The following is a 14686-nucleotide window of genomic DNA, read 5'->3' as shown; positions in this document are numbered from 1 at the left end:
ACATTTTTCAACTTTGCCCCTCCTTCCCTCCAGCCCCTCCTCTACATGGCAGATAATCCCATACTGTTAAATGTTAAATACAGTATATACATATATATATATATATATATATATACATATATATATATATATATATATATATATATATATACACACACACATGTTTATACAATTATCTTGCTGCACAAGAAAAATCACTTTTAGAAAGAAGGTAAAAATAACCTGAGAAAAACAAAAATGCAAACAATAATAGAAAGAGTGGAAATATTATATTGTAGTCCACACTCATTTCCCAGTGTTCTTTCTGTGGATGTAGCTGGTTCTGTTCATTACTGATCAATTGGAACTGATTTGGATCCTCTCATTGTTGGAGAGCCATGTCTATCAGAATTGATCATCATATAGTATTGTTGAAGTGTACAATGATCTCCTTATTCTGCTCATTTCTCTCATCTTCAGTTCACGTATGTCTCTCCAGGTCTCTCTGTATTCATCCTGATGGTCATTTCTTACAGAACAATAATATTCCATAATATTCATATACCACAATGTATTCATTCTCCAATTGTTGAGCATCCATCCAATAGAAATTATACTTTTCAAGACAGCCCAAGATCACATTAGCTTTTGGGGCTGCCATATACTTTTCATTCATTGAGTTTGCAGTCCGGTAAAATCCTTAAGTCTTTTAGCACATCTTGCCCCATTTTATACTTTATTTAAAGTATAAGAAGAACTTCAAGATTAGACCCAATGATTCAGCTTGTCAAATTTTTTTCAGTCCTATCATTTAACATGTTTGTTAGTTATTTCCCTTCCCCCCCCCAAAATCCATGTCATTTATAAATCCAAAAAGCATTTACCTATTTGAATCTCATGTTCCTGGTTCATTAAGGTTGTTCAGAAATGACTGGTCAAGTCTCAGCACTTCCATCAGCTGTGCTTTTTCAGTAGCCTCTAGGCTTGATGACAACCCCATTAAGGTTCGCTTTGTGCTTCCTTACTATCTACCTTAACTACCTCTCTTGAATTCCAGCTCCTTATTAATCAGGTTTGTTGTACTGGTGGGAAAAATTAAATAGCTCTTGTCTTCTCATTTATCATAGTTTCAGCCACATAGAGCTGCCCCTTTTTTTCCATCCCCTCCTCCAAAATAGCTAAAAATCCTTGTTGCTTTCTTTAATTGTTCTAGATTTACCAAAGAAAATTCATATGCATTACAAATAATTACATGGGCAAAAATCTTTCTGAAGTGGCTAGATGTTTTTAACATTAATAATTGCCTTAATTCATTTCTCAAGTGAGAGGATATTAGTTGCCTCTTCTGAAAAGCATTTAGCTTTTACTTTCTCCAAGTTCTACATCCTCAGAAAAGTAAGCTGAAAAAGTAGACCTATTATTTTTCAAATTTACTTCTGAGTGAAGCAAAATGGCAATTGTAACTAAGGAACAAGATCACTGATGCCCAAAGATCTGATTATCAGCAGAGCAGACTACAGATTTCCCTACCCTCTGCTGTATGTAAGTTTCTTTGTAAATATTAAGTCATGTACAACAATCCTTATTTACACAGATGTGAAAATAGATAAATGTATTTTGTACATATCTACTTTGGAAGGCTAAAAAGCAAGTTTTACTAATTTGCACTTTCTCAGGGGACAGATATTTTATTGTACTTATTGTGCATGATGACTCACCTTCCCAAAGTAAATAGCAAGATTTAACTATAGCAATAAATATTTATAAAGAGATAGTTATGTGTTAGGCACTGTATATGAACTCCTAAGGACACAAATACAAAAAAAGGCAGTCCCTCAAAGAGTTTACAATCGAATGGGGGGAGAGAACACTTGCAAAGAAAGCTGAAGCATGAGGGGAAGTTTGCAAAGACTGGACACGGTGGAGTCCAGTCCAAGGATGACTGCAGCTAGTGGGAATGAAGAGTTGGCTGTTTTGTGAGTTTTCTTTAAATTGAACTCGTCCCTCCGATTCCAGGTCTGGCACTTTTCTAGTATGCCACAAGAGACAATTGTCATTTTTCTTAGCTGCTTTTCATGGTAGAAAAGCTAGATGTCAGAAGCAGATATCTATTGGCACCTAATACTTCCATGCTGTTCAGTTCCTTCCCCCACAAATACATAAAATATAAAATGTCCCCATTTTTATAATGAACTTTTTTTCTTTTCAAAAATTAGTTGTATGTATCAACAAAGAACTCTCAGCCTTCAGATCCCATTTCATCTTCTGAAGAGAGGCAAGGTTATATAGCACATGGGCCAAAAGTGAGCCAGCACTTGCTAGACCCGCTTCTACTTTGGAATTCCCAACTCACTTCTCAAAAGATTTCTTAAACAAATTAGTAGAATGGGGAAAGGATGAGGTCCTGAATAGTGGATACTGTGGGCAGAGAAAAACTGAAACATTGATAAAAATTATTCCCTGGGGCAAATAACAGATCAGTTTAGTTCAATGGTCCCATTATCTGTGGAGGTAATCCAGTCAGAAATCCAAGTTATGTCAAGTCTCTAAGGTTAAATGGACCATGCTTTTGACACTGCCCTCCTTTGGCTGTCTGCCCCAGCACTCTGCCTCGTGGGGTCTTTTCTCCATGCCACATGGCGTCTCCTAACCTCCCCCATGCTACATGGAGTTTCCTCTCAGACCCCGCTCCTCTTTCAGGATTTAGCCTGCCAGCTAAGGGCATGCCCCAACCTTATGGGAGATTTCTACATTCTCCCAACCTTATTTCATATTTATCTTTCTTGGTGTCTATTGTACCTCTTTTGTCTATAACATCTTCCCCTAAATAAACCTATTTGTCAATGCAGAGAAAAAAACAAAAATAAAAGCCAAAAGTGAGTCAGCAACAGAGCCAGGGATATTTAGACCAGGGCTTCTTAAACTTCTTCCATTCACGATTCCATTTCACCTGAGAAATTTTTATATAACTCAAGTCTATAGATATATATAAAATAGGTATGTAAATCAAATATTTACTGATAATAAATCATAATTTCATGACCCCCACATTCACTTACAAGACACCACATGAGATTGTAAACCATAGTTTAAGAACTTGGGCCTTATATCATGGCTCTGATTCTAAGCAGGTCATTTAAACTGACTGTGATATAAACAAATTTCTTGAGACTGTATAGTCATTGATAGAGAACTTCCTCATCTGGGAATGCCTTATACAAATAAGACAAAGCTCTAGTCTTTATCCCTAAACTCCTTTGGTTAAAAATAGAATACTCAGTTATACTCCATTTATTGATTATTTTCATGTTCCTCTCCTGTAAGAAACAGTCTCTGGATTACCTAACACTTAACACCAACTGTAATTGTGGTTTGAAATAAAGACTTATTTAGCTAATAAAGGGTTTTGGAAACAAAGGCACACAGGTATGAAAAATAACTTCATTTAGTTTTTCTCACATTGTCACAAAGAAAATTGTTCTCTAAGGTAACTGAATTAAGAAACAGATAAAAAATTTTTTTTAAATTCATCAATTGTTGTTCTAGATTATACAAAAGTAGTCTGAGAGTCAGTGCCATTTTAAGCTTGAATAGCACTGATTTTTGGAACACATTGTAGGAACATAAAGTCTAGGTTCACAAATGAAGAAATTTAGGTCCAAGTACAGAGGTAACAAATTGGCTCAAGTCTCCTGATTTTCAGTTTTTCCATATCCAATTAAATAAACTTACTCCCCCAAAAAGTTCATATAAGCATGATACTGGCTCTGAACTATACTCCCACAGAAAATTTCTACCTATGAGCTAAGGGTACTCTCTGGATAGAGAACTGTAGCTCATAAGCCCCAATTCATCCACCAGTAGATAAGTAGTTCTTCAATAAAACATTTACTAAAATGGCATAGCTACAAAATAACAAACTCTGGGACATAGTTATCTGTGAATAGAACCATGGAAGATTGGGTATAAACCAGGACCAAGTCCTTACAAAACTATGAATTACTCAATGTGGCTTCCAGGATCATCTTCCTGTAGCTCAATTTCTTACTGCCAGGGGTACCTCTCTCTCGAATCCATAGTGAGCCTCTACATTTTTAGAGGTCCTGCTCCTACAGCTGCTTCTCCTTAGCTGTCTGTCAGATGTATGTTGTCAAATGTGTTCAACTTCAAACTCCCCTAAACTAATTGCTGATTGGACTGTTTTCCTGCACAATTAACTATGTTAGTAGATTACCATGTCCGGTGCAACTGAGAAAAGAGAACTCCCCTTCCATCTTACCTACAAGGTTCTCCACAAATTTTAAGGTGGAAAATTAAAGTTAATAGTACTTTTAAATCCATTTATTAACTTATTTGCCTTTTTTTTTTAATCCTAGAAAGCTGTTGAAAAGAAATTTTTCATAGAACAAAAAATTGAGAATGAATATAAGTAGATTGGAGTAACTTTTTAAAATAATAGACAATTTAAACAAAGTTTGCAAAACCTTTTATATAAATTTTCTCATTTTAGCCTCACAAATCCTGTGAGGTATGTTCTACAAGTATTAGCTATCACCTCTTTACTGATTAAGAAACTGGTCCCAAGAGATTAAAGTAATTTGGGTACTGTCACTTGAGTAATAAGTATCTGAATCATAATTTGAACCCAGTTCTTCCTAATTCCATCTTTGGGGACTAACCCATACTGTCTTTTCAAACAGGATTTTTAGGATGATTATCTTTTAAAAAAAGAAAATGGGTTAAGAGTTTCTTTGTGTTTACATGCACTAATTTTTCTTAGAGGGTCTATAGACTTATTAGAAAGCTGCTTGCTGAAATCTAAAAGATTATTTGCAAAAAGAAATTAAGATGCCTCTTATTGGCAGATGTGAATTGATATAATAAAATCTGATTTCAACATTCCTCTTTTCACTGTCAGAATATTTAAACCGATACCAAAATAAAAGCCAATCTATTGTAGGTTAAGGGATTTTTAAAATGAAAGAAGACTAAATTCCAATAAGAGTCTACTTAGGAAAGAGTATATATTTCCTGACTTAGTACTAAGAATTCTTGGCTCAGGAAAAAGGGTATATTGATTAGGTCCTGGTTTGCAGTGGGAGCCTGAGGGCCAGTTCAGACAAATGACTCATTTCTGGTTGTTTGCTTCTTTTCTTGATATATTCCAGAGTTTTCACCTAAAAAGAAAAATAAATAAATATTTCTTTCTAGTTCATAATTCTCAGATCCAGCTCCCCTAAGATCCTAGCCAAAATCAGCTGAGTAAATTTACATATTCTTGCCTAGGAACCTACTTCTAAACAAAAGCAAAAAAACAACAACAACAACAACAAAAAAAAAAAAAAAAAAAAAACTGGAGGAAGAAAGAGGAAAGAAAGTCTTTAAATAAAACTCTATATGTGAGTAAGATGTGTTATATGTGCACTCAAGACGAATGTTCTCCATGGAGCACTGTCCAGGATATCCCCTGGTCTATAAGTAGAGCCTTATTAGTGTCTATAGTAGAACTTAAGAAAAAGGCCTTTGTTTCCTCACCATTATCCTGGTGTCTGCACAGCCATGCCTCTGGGCTAGATTCCACAAGTTGACCGACAACTGATTGAGTTTGTTGTTTCGAAGATCACCATGAGCTAAGATGCTGTTAAAGAAGGAAAGTGCAAGAACACTTTGGCGCTTCAGGGTCTAAAATAGAAAAACAAAAAAACAAAAACAAAACCCTCAATTATCTGTCTCACCATCCAATCACTTGTCTTGGAATCAGAGTGACAAAGTGACATTCACTCCTGTCGGGATGAAAAAGGTGCTGGTCCTAGAGTAAGAGACATGGCATAAATCCCAGCTCAGCCTCTTGCTGGTCACCTAATCTCTTAGGTCTCGTTTTCCTCATCTGAAATGAGGAGGTTCTAAATCTGATTGTACAATCAGAAGTGAAATCCTAATAGAGCCAAGCATCTAATGAAAACTGGGAAAATCTAATTCAGTCTATTTTGTTACTGATTTCATTCTGTATCACTGCTAACATTTTTCTAATTGCCTAAGTCATATTTCATTTGTTTCAGAGTTAAATTTGAAAATTCAGCTTTCTTGTAAATCATTCATTGTCTCTAAGTTTGGAAGCTCAGTTCCCTTAGCTGCTAATCACTCTTCTATTCTTGCTTCAAGGACATCCTTGAAGGATGCAGATAGATGCCAGGGAATCTAGTCTATTATCCAAGGAAGGTTAGTTTAATATTGTATTGTTTTTATTTGTATTTAGCACCAAAATGGAAGGAAAGGTTATTGCTAACTCCTCATTTCCAATTTCCAGCCAATCATATTGTTCCTCACATCTGTGACTCTACAGACTTTGTAGCCAATATATAGTTTTCCTGTCTATGATGCTACTTTCTATGTTGGATGCTCCCTTTTTGTCTATAAAGATAGCTGCCCCCCTTATTCATGGGTCTTAACTTTTCTAAGGGATCTGAGACACTGTTTATTTGCAAATGCACGTTTTGTCAATAAATTGATCAGGCTCAAAACTTTGTGCCTCAGTTTACCTTTATTTCAACTGTAACATGAATAAAAAAAAGCTCAAATTTTGCCTGGTCATTAATGTAATTAATGTAATCAAAAAATGTAAAGATTTGCCTGGTCATTAATGTAATTAACATCAATCAATATGCCAGATTATATCAACCAGGGGCTTTATCCTTAACACTAATAAAGTATATAGACACTTCTCACTTTTATAAAAATAAAGTCAAATTCCTTAGCTTGGCATTGAAAGCCCTGTACAATGTAGTGATAATTTAACTGTCCAGCTTTAGCTTTCACATAACTCCACTCCAGCCAAATCAGGCTTTAAATCATTCTTCATTTCCCCCTGCTGCCTTTGTTCATTCCATTCCTTAATTTCAACATGACATATGCTAGCACCTGTGTTGGATGAACTCTAAGCCATCTTCTCAAACACTACAGTGTTACCATTTATTTTAATGCCAGTGATTTTACCAATTCTTTATTGATGACTCTTCTGTTTATATCATATTCCTAAATTTATCTCACCCATCCACTGATCCAGTGAGCTTTTTCTTTTAACAAAGATTTAAAAAAAATTTCTAGGACCAACCAAAATGTCCACATCTGACAGTATGTTCAATATTCCAGTCTCTCACCAAGCCAATGAATTTATATTTTATCATTTCTTATTATGACTACAATGCTTCCATGTTTCAATCTTGATCAATCCTAAAGCATCCTACCCTTTTCCTTCCCTGTTCTCCCAAGCTAGAAATGTTCCCTCTCTTTTTAAAAATTTCCTAACATTTTCTTTGTTCCCCTTTATGTCTTCATCACATTTTATTTACATTAAACAGTTCTTATTCCCTCTTCTACCTCAGAAGATAAGTTCCTTGGAACCAGGGAGATTACCTTTTATTTCATGTATGCTCTTCAATGTGGCTCAATGTCTCTAATATAGAAGAGGTTCCATAAATATTTGTTAAATTGAATTAAAAGGCACATACTCACCACCCATGCCAAGAACATAGTAGGAAATAAGCTTGGGGGCTTTCTCAGAGGGTAGGAGGTTCAGTGCCTTAGTATCCTAAATAAATAACAGCCAAACCTTTCTTCACATGCACCAAGAGATGAATATGCTTCTTTCTGAATAAACTTCAAGGGGTTATATTGCTGAAACCTACCCAAATCTCCAAAGCCATTGTTTTTCTCAACAGCTTCCCTGAACTTAATTAACATCTCTATGCTGATGATGCTCAAATGTAACTATTTTGCTTCAGTCTGTTGACTTTTTTTTTAATTAAAATTTTTTATTTACAAAACACATGCATGAGTAGTTTTTCCAAATTGATCCTTACAAAACTTTTTGTTTTAAATTTTCCCCCTCTTTCCCCCCACCCCCTCCCCAGCTGGCAGGTAGTCCAATACATGTTAAATATGTTAAAATATGTTAAATCCAATATATGTATACATATTTATACAGTTATCTTGTTGAACAAGAAAAATCAGATCAAGAAGGAAGAAAAAAACTGGGAAAGAAAAAATGCAAGCAAATAACAACAGAGAGTGCTATGTTGTGTTCCACATTCTGTTCCTATGGTCCTCTCTCTGGGTATAGATGGCTTTCTTCATCACTGAACAAGTGGAATTGGTTTGAATTATCTCATTGTTGAAAAGAGCCACGTCCATCAGAATTGATCATCGTATAGTCTTGTTGCCACGTATAATGATTTCCTGGTTCTGCTCATTTCACTTAGCATCAGTTCATGTAGGCCTCTCCAGGCCTCTCTGAAATCATCTTGGTGGTCGTTTCTTACAATTTATTGACTTTCTTTCTCATCTCTAAACTGACTTTCACACGCTTTGAACTGATATCCACTAGACATTTTAAACTCAATATGCCCAGAACAAAACTCATTATCTTTCTCCTTAGACTGTCTCCCCTTCTTACTTTTCCTATTGCTATGGAGGACAACAGGATACTCCCAGTCCTTCAGGCTCACAAGTTAGCTTTTTCTCTCTCTCTGGACCTCCAAAATATGTTTGAGTTTCAAACAAACAAAAAACACACCTGAAACCTGTGACAAATCATAACTACTTTTGCTTCATAAAAACCACAAAAAAGTGTTAAATTCAGAGGGGGATCTATAGTTGTTGTTAGGATAGCTCACACAAACCTCCAAGAGCCAGCCTTAGACACAAGAAGCCTTGGGTACAAGCCATATCTTTGACACTTACATGGCACTAGGCAAGATACTTAATTTCTCATGCAATTTTTTAAGAACAAATTGCAAAGCAGTTGCTAATCTGCATTGGTAGAGAAAGTTTTTGCCCCTAAAGTTCTTTAAACCAATGAAATCACAAGCCCAATTAAAAAAAATCATAATTTACTAAAGTTCAAGCAAAGATCAACATTATATCTAATAAACAACTCTCAAAATTTGACAACTTTAGACTCAAGCAAGCCATGACCCTGTCTCCAGATGAAGCCCCAAAGGGTGATAAACTTGGTTCCCACTACACATGGCTCTCCTAGAAGAAATTAAAAACAATCTTAAAAGAGAGTTAGAAGAAGGATGGGAAAAGGAAAAAAACTCTGCAAGAGAATTTTTAAAAAGGCATATAACTCATTAAAAGAAAGATTTGATAAAGCAGAAAAAGAAAACAATTCCCTCAAATGTGAAAAGAAAAAGGTAAAGAACTCCCAGGAAAACAGAACTCGTGAATTGGAAAAAGAAAATAACTCTTTTCAAAAAAATTTGTGAAATGGAAAAAAATTCCACAGAACAAAACAACTCATTTAAAAACTCAATTGGTCAATTACAAAAAGAATAAAAAAAGTAAATGAAGAAAATAATTCATTAAAAATTAGAACTGAACCAATGGAAATGAATGAATCAATGAGACATCAAGAATCAGTCAAGTAAAACCAAAAAAAAAAAAAAGAAAAAGAAAAGAAAAAATGTTAAATATCTACTTGGGAAAACAACAGACCTGGAAATTAGATCTAGAAGAGATAATTTAAGGATTATTGGATTCCCTGAAAATTATGATGAAAAAAAGAGCCTAGACACTATTTTTCAGGAAATCATCAAAGAGAACTGCCCAGATGTCATAGAATCAGAAGGTGAAATAGCCATTGAAAGAATTCATCAAACACCTCCTGAAAGAGACGCCAAAATTAAAACTCCAAGGAATATCATGGCTAAATTCTAGAACTATCAGACCAAGATAAAAATATTACAAAAACAATTTAAATACCAAGGAGCCACAATAAGGATCACTCAAGATCTAGCAGCAAACACATTAAAGGATTTAAAGGCCTGGAATCTGATATTCCAAAAGGCAAAGGAACTTCGAATATGGCCAAGAATAAACTACCCAGCTAAGCTGAGCATTTTTTCCCAGAGAAGAAGATGGTCATTCAGTGAAACAGGTGAATTTCATTTATTTCTAATGAAAAAATCAAAGCTAAACAAAAAATTTGACTTCCAAATATAGGACATAAGAGAAGCATAAAAAGTTAAACTCTTAAAAACTGTATTTCTGTTATGGGTATACATAGAGAGTGCATGTGTAATTTGATTTTATTGTTATAATATAAAAAAGGAACTACAGCACCAGAAAATGGGAAAAGTGGAGGTAAAGAGGGAAATTACATCTCATGAAGAAGCAAAGGAAACCTATTGTATCTGCAGGGAAGAAGGGAGGGGGATAAAAATTGTACGGATCTTACTCTCATTAGAGTTGACTCAAAGAGAAAATATTATACATATTTGGTTTAAAGAGAAACTTCTCTCTCACCTTAATGAAAAGTGTGAGGGGAAAAGCAAAAAGGGAAGGGATAGACTAAATAGGAGGGAATACAGAAATAGTAGGGGAAAGGTATAAGAAAGGGGGAGGAACTCTAAGGGAGAAGGATTCCAAAGGGGGAGGGCTGCTTGAAGCAAGTGATACCCATTAAGTTAAATACTGGGGAAGGGGAGAAGAGGGAAAAGAAAAGAGAAAAGTATAATCTGGGGATCATAAGATGGCAGGAAATACAGAATTAGTAGTTTTAGCAGTAAATGTGAATGGGGTAAACTCTTCCATAAAACAGAGGTGGATAACAGACTGGATTAAAAGCCAGAATGCTTTTATGTTGTTTAAAGGAAACACATTTAAAGCAGGATGATACATATTGAATAAAGGTAAAAGGCTGGAGCAGAATCTATTATGCTTCAGTTAAAATAAAATTTAAAAAAGCAGGGGTAGCCATCCTGATCTTAGAGCAAGCAAAAGCAAAAATTGATCTAATTAAAAGAGATAAGGAAGGAAACTATATCTTACTAAAGAATAGCATAGATAACGAAGTAATATCAATACTACATATATATGCACCAAGTGGTATAGCATCTAAATTCCTGAAGGAAAAGTTAAAAGAGCTGCAAGAAGAAATAGACAGCAAAATTATAATAGTGGAAGATCTCAACCTTGCACTCTCAGAACTAGATAAATCAAACCACAAAATAAATAAGAAAGAAATTAAAGAGGTAAATAGAATATTAGAAAAATTAGGTATGATAGATCTTTGGAGAAAACTGAATGGAGACAAAAAGGAGTATACAAAAAAGAGTTCATGGAACCTATACAAAAATTGACCATATAGGGGCATCTAGGTGGTGCAGTGGATAGAGCACCAACCCTGAATTCAGGAGGACCCGAGTTCAAATCTGATCTCAAACACCTAACACTTCCTAGCTATATGATCCTGGGCAAGTCACTTAACCCCAGACTTAAAACAAAAACAAAACAAAAAAAAAAAAAATTGACCATATATTAGGACATAGAGACCTCAAAATTAAATGCAAAAAGGTAGAAATAGTAAATGCATACTTTTCAGATTATGATGCAATAAAAACTACATTCAACAAAAAGCTAGGGGTAAATAGACCAAAAATAAATTGGAAACTAAATAATCTCATCCTAAAGAATGATTCTAAATCATAGACACAATAATTTCACCCAAGAAAATGACAATGATGAGACATCATACCAAAATTAGAGGCTTACTTGAATAAAATAGAAAAAGAGAAGATTAATGACTTGGGCTTGCAACTTAAAATGCTAGAAAAAGACCAAATTAAAAACCCCCATTCAAATACTAAACTTGAAATTCTAAAATTAAAATTAATAAAATTGAAAATTAAAAAAAAAACTATTGAATTAATAAATAAAAAACTAAGAGTGGATTTTTATGAAAAAAAACAAACAAACAATAAAATAGATAACCCTTTGGTAAATCTGATTAGAAAAAAGAAAGAGGAAAATCAAATAATTAGTCTCAAAAATGAAAAGAGAGAACTTTCCATTAATGAAGAGGAAATTAGAGCAATAATTAAGAGTTACTTTGCCCAACTTTATGCCAATAAATTTGATAACCTAAGTAAAATAGATGAATACCTACAAAAATATAGATTGCCCAGATTAATGGAGGAGCAAATAAATTACTTAAATGGGAAGGTCATAATTGAGAGATTTCAGTGTCTCTGCAGTATAGTACAGGAGAAAAGAATCAAAGAATTGGGTTCAAAATCCAACTTTTGATTTGTACTTCTTGTATGACTTTGGGACAAGTCATTTAATATCCCTCAGCCTCAATTTCCTTATCTGTGAGATTAGGATGCAGAACACTCCTCCACCTCTAGATCTATAATCCTTAGAATAACACCTAATATTCAATGAATAGATAAAGTAAAGAATAGACTTACCTTCAAAATACATCAATAAAAATTTATTTTAAAACTGGGGAAAAAGAAATACTCAAAGCTCATAATCCTCATTTGCCTGAATTGAAAACTTGAATAGTCAAAGAATAAAAAGCTAATATTGGAAGAAGTCCAAGTGGTATATTAGTCACAAGTAATAAAGATATTATCATAAAATCACTAGCAACTGGAATTTGTATCATACATAATAAAAGGCTTTAAAGACATAATCATATTTAAGTGAAACAATAATCCTGACATGCACCACATATGATTCCATTTTATAAATGGGGAGACAGATTAAGAAGGGATAAAAGATGTGTGCCCCTAGTCACACATACATTACATGTCAGAGGTAGGATTTCAACCCAGGTCTTTGACTTCAAACCCAAATTCTATCCATTATATGATGCTTACTCACTCTCAGTACCTCTATTACTTTCCCCTAACAGACAAGATGGCATTTAACACTTTGAATGCATTTTGAATTTATGAAACAGGTCATACCTGGAGAAAGGGTAGAGAGAATTAAATCTGACTGATCTATCTCCACCAAACAAGAATTCGAATAAGGACCCAGGGTCCTAATTCCTAAGTTTGGCCCAACTCTTTCAAAATGTAAACAGTGGTCATCACGGCACTAGAACGAAACTACCACCATCAAGGTGAAAAAGCAAAAAGTCTCTATGCCCCCTGTCAAGGATAAGTTCTGAATTCACAAAAGCTGATGGATCTGGCATTAAAAGTACATTTCACAAGTTCTTTGTGGGAGTAAGGATATATGGGAATAGGATAAGCTAATTAAAAGGCATTTCTGGATTCTTGAATCTTGTCCATCATAATGACCATATGTAACAACTTAATGTACAAAAATAACTCTGCATTATAATAGAGGGGAAATCCCAATAATCAAAAATATTTCATAATTCAAGAAATATCATAATAACTTCTCCATTCTGAATATATTCCATCTCGAAGTGGATATCTTCAACATAAAGAAGATCCAACTCACTTCCAGGTGATCAATGATGGACAGAAACAACTACACCCAGAGAAGGAACACTGGGAAGTGAATGTAAATTGTTAGCACTACTGTCTATCTACCCAGGTTACATGTACCTTCGGAATCTAATACTTAATGTGCAACAAGAAAATGGTATTTATACACATATATTGTATCTAGGTTATACTGCAACACATGTAAAATGTATTGGATTGCCTGTCATCTAGGGGAGGGAGTAAAGGGAGGGAGGGGATAATTTGGAAAAATGAATACAAGGGATAATGTTATTAAAAAAATTACTCATGCATATATACTGTCAAAAAAAATTTATAATTATAAAATTAAAAAAATATATATTCCATCTCATGCTTAGAAGGCCATAGACTCTCACAGAAGTACAGTGTCAAGTCAACGTACCTCATCTTTTCCCAGGGCTTTGAGGTGTTCTAGGATCTGTGTGATCACGGTCTCACAAAGCTTGTTGTTTTCAGCCAGAAATTTTGAGTCTCCCCCATAGAGGCTGTCGTTGGAATCAACTAAGTGGACAAACAATGAAATGTAAGAAATCCATCCTGGGCAAACTTTTATCTTTTTCCAAGGGAATGAGTAAGAAGAAAAAGACAGTATCAACAGATGTTGAGGAAATTTGGAAAACAAAATGGAAATGGCATAACCAAGTTCCTGTGGGCCTGGGAACTTGGTTACTACAAAGAAAACATGTGTATCATCTAACAGACATCCTGCAGTGTTACACTTTCCCTCCCACTGGCTAGTAATAGAACCCATATTTTAAAAAATGAATCTGAAGAAAAATAATAAAAACATATTCCCTCAACCATGTTCAAAGTACCCATTCCTCATCACTTCTGAGCACTTTAGTAAACCATTATCTCACCTGAATCAAGGGGAGGTCAAGGGAATGCTAGCACAGAAGTATCTCTGTGGTCCTCTCCTTAGTACAGGGACCTAACATAATCCAGATTATGCAAACATTTCAACACTATTTAAAAGCTAAGAAAAAAATAGTTAAGTATCAAAAAATGTCTTTACTCAAGTAGTATCCCCTCTAATTTTTTTCCTATACTTGAAAACTTACTTTGGTCTGTCCTAGAACATTTCGTTATACCATCAACATAATCAACACAGGTTAGGGTGAACTCAGACCCAGCTTCAGATCGATGATCTCTGTACCTTGGGAACTGAGAGTTTTGCCATTTATCTGCCTCCCTCTACAACTCCATGGTTCCTATGTATTTTCCCTAAATGATTACATCACACAGGAGCAAATAATTCCCAATATCCACTTTTCATTCTCTTATTCTCATCCTTCAAAACCTATATCCTACCTGTGTCCTATGCCAGCATTGCCTTCCCCTTCCACTGTGCCCTAAGGAATTTCCAATCTATAATGAAGGAGCTTCCCTTCATCTTGGTCCTCCTTCTCTCAGGTACTTCC

General features: G+C 34.7%; 1 protein-coding gene across 4 annotated transcripts in view; it reads right to left on the bottom strand.

Annotated features, from left to right (window-relative positions):
• Window positions 1–14686, bottom strand: part of VPS35L (VPS35 endosomal protein sorting factor like) — a 112286-nt gene that overhangs the window by 1670 nt on the left and 95930 nt on the right. For 2 of the 4 annotated variants that reach the window (XM_074280929.1, XM_074280931.1), the window contains 3 exons: window positions 13648–13766; window positions 5515–5661; window positions 5016–5156 (listed from right to left, as the gene is read on the bottom strand). In XM_074280929.1, coding sequence (XP_074137030.1) covers window positions 5058–5156; window positions 5515–5661; window positions 13648–13766 — 365 coding nt within the window. In that variant the 3' untranslated portion in view covers window positions 5016–5057. Of the gene's footprint in view, window positions 1–4305; window positions 5157–5514; window positions 5662–13647; window positions 13767–14686 lie in introns of those variants that run through there. The other 2 variants (XM_074280928.1, XM_074280930.1) reach the window with 1 other exon arrangement.

The sequence above is a fragment of the Sminthopsis crassicaudata genome, chromosome 1 (assembly GCF_048593235.1).
Source record: "Sminthopsis crassicaudata isolate SCR6 chromosome 1, ASM4859323v1, whole genome shotgun sequence".
Classification (NCBI taxonomy): Eukaryota; Metazoa; Chordata; class Mammalia; order Dasyuromorphia; family Dasyuridae; genus Sminthopsis; species Sminthopsis crassicaudata.
This window is presented reverse-complemented; position numbering and strand designations above follow the sequence as displayed.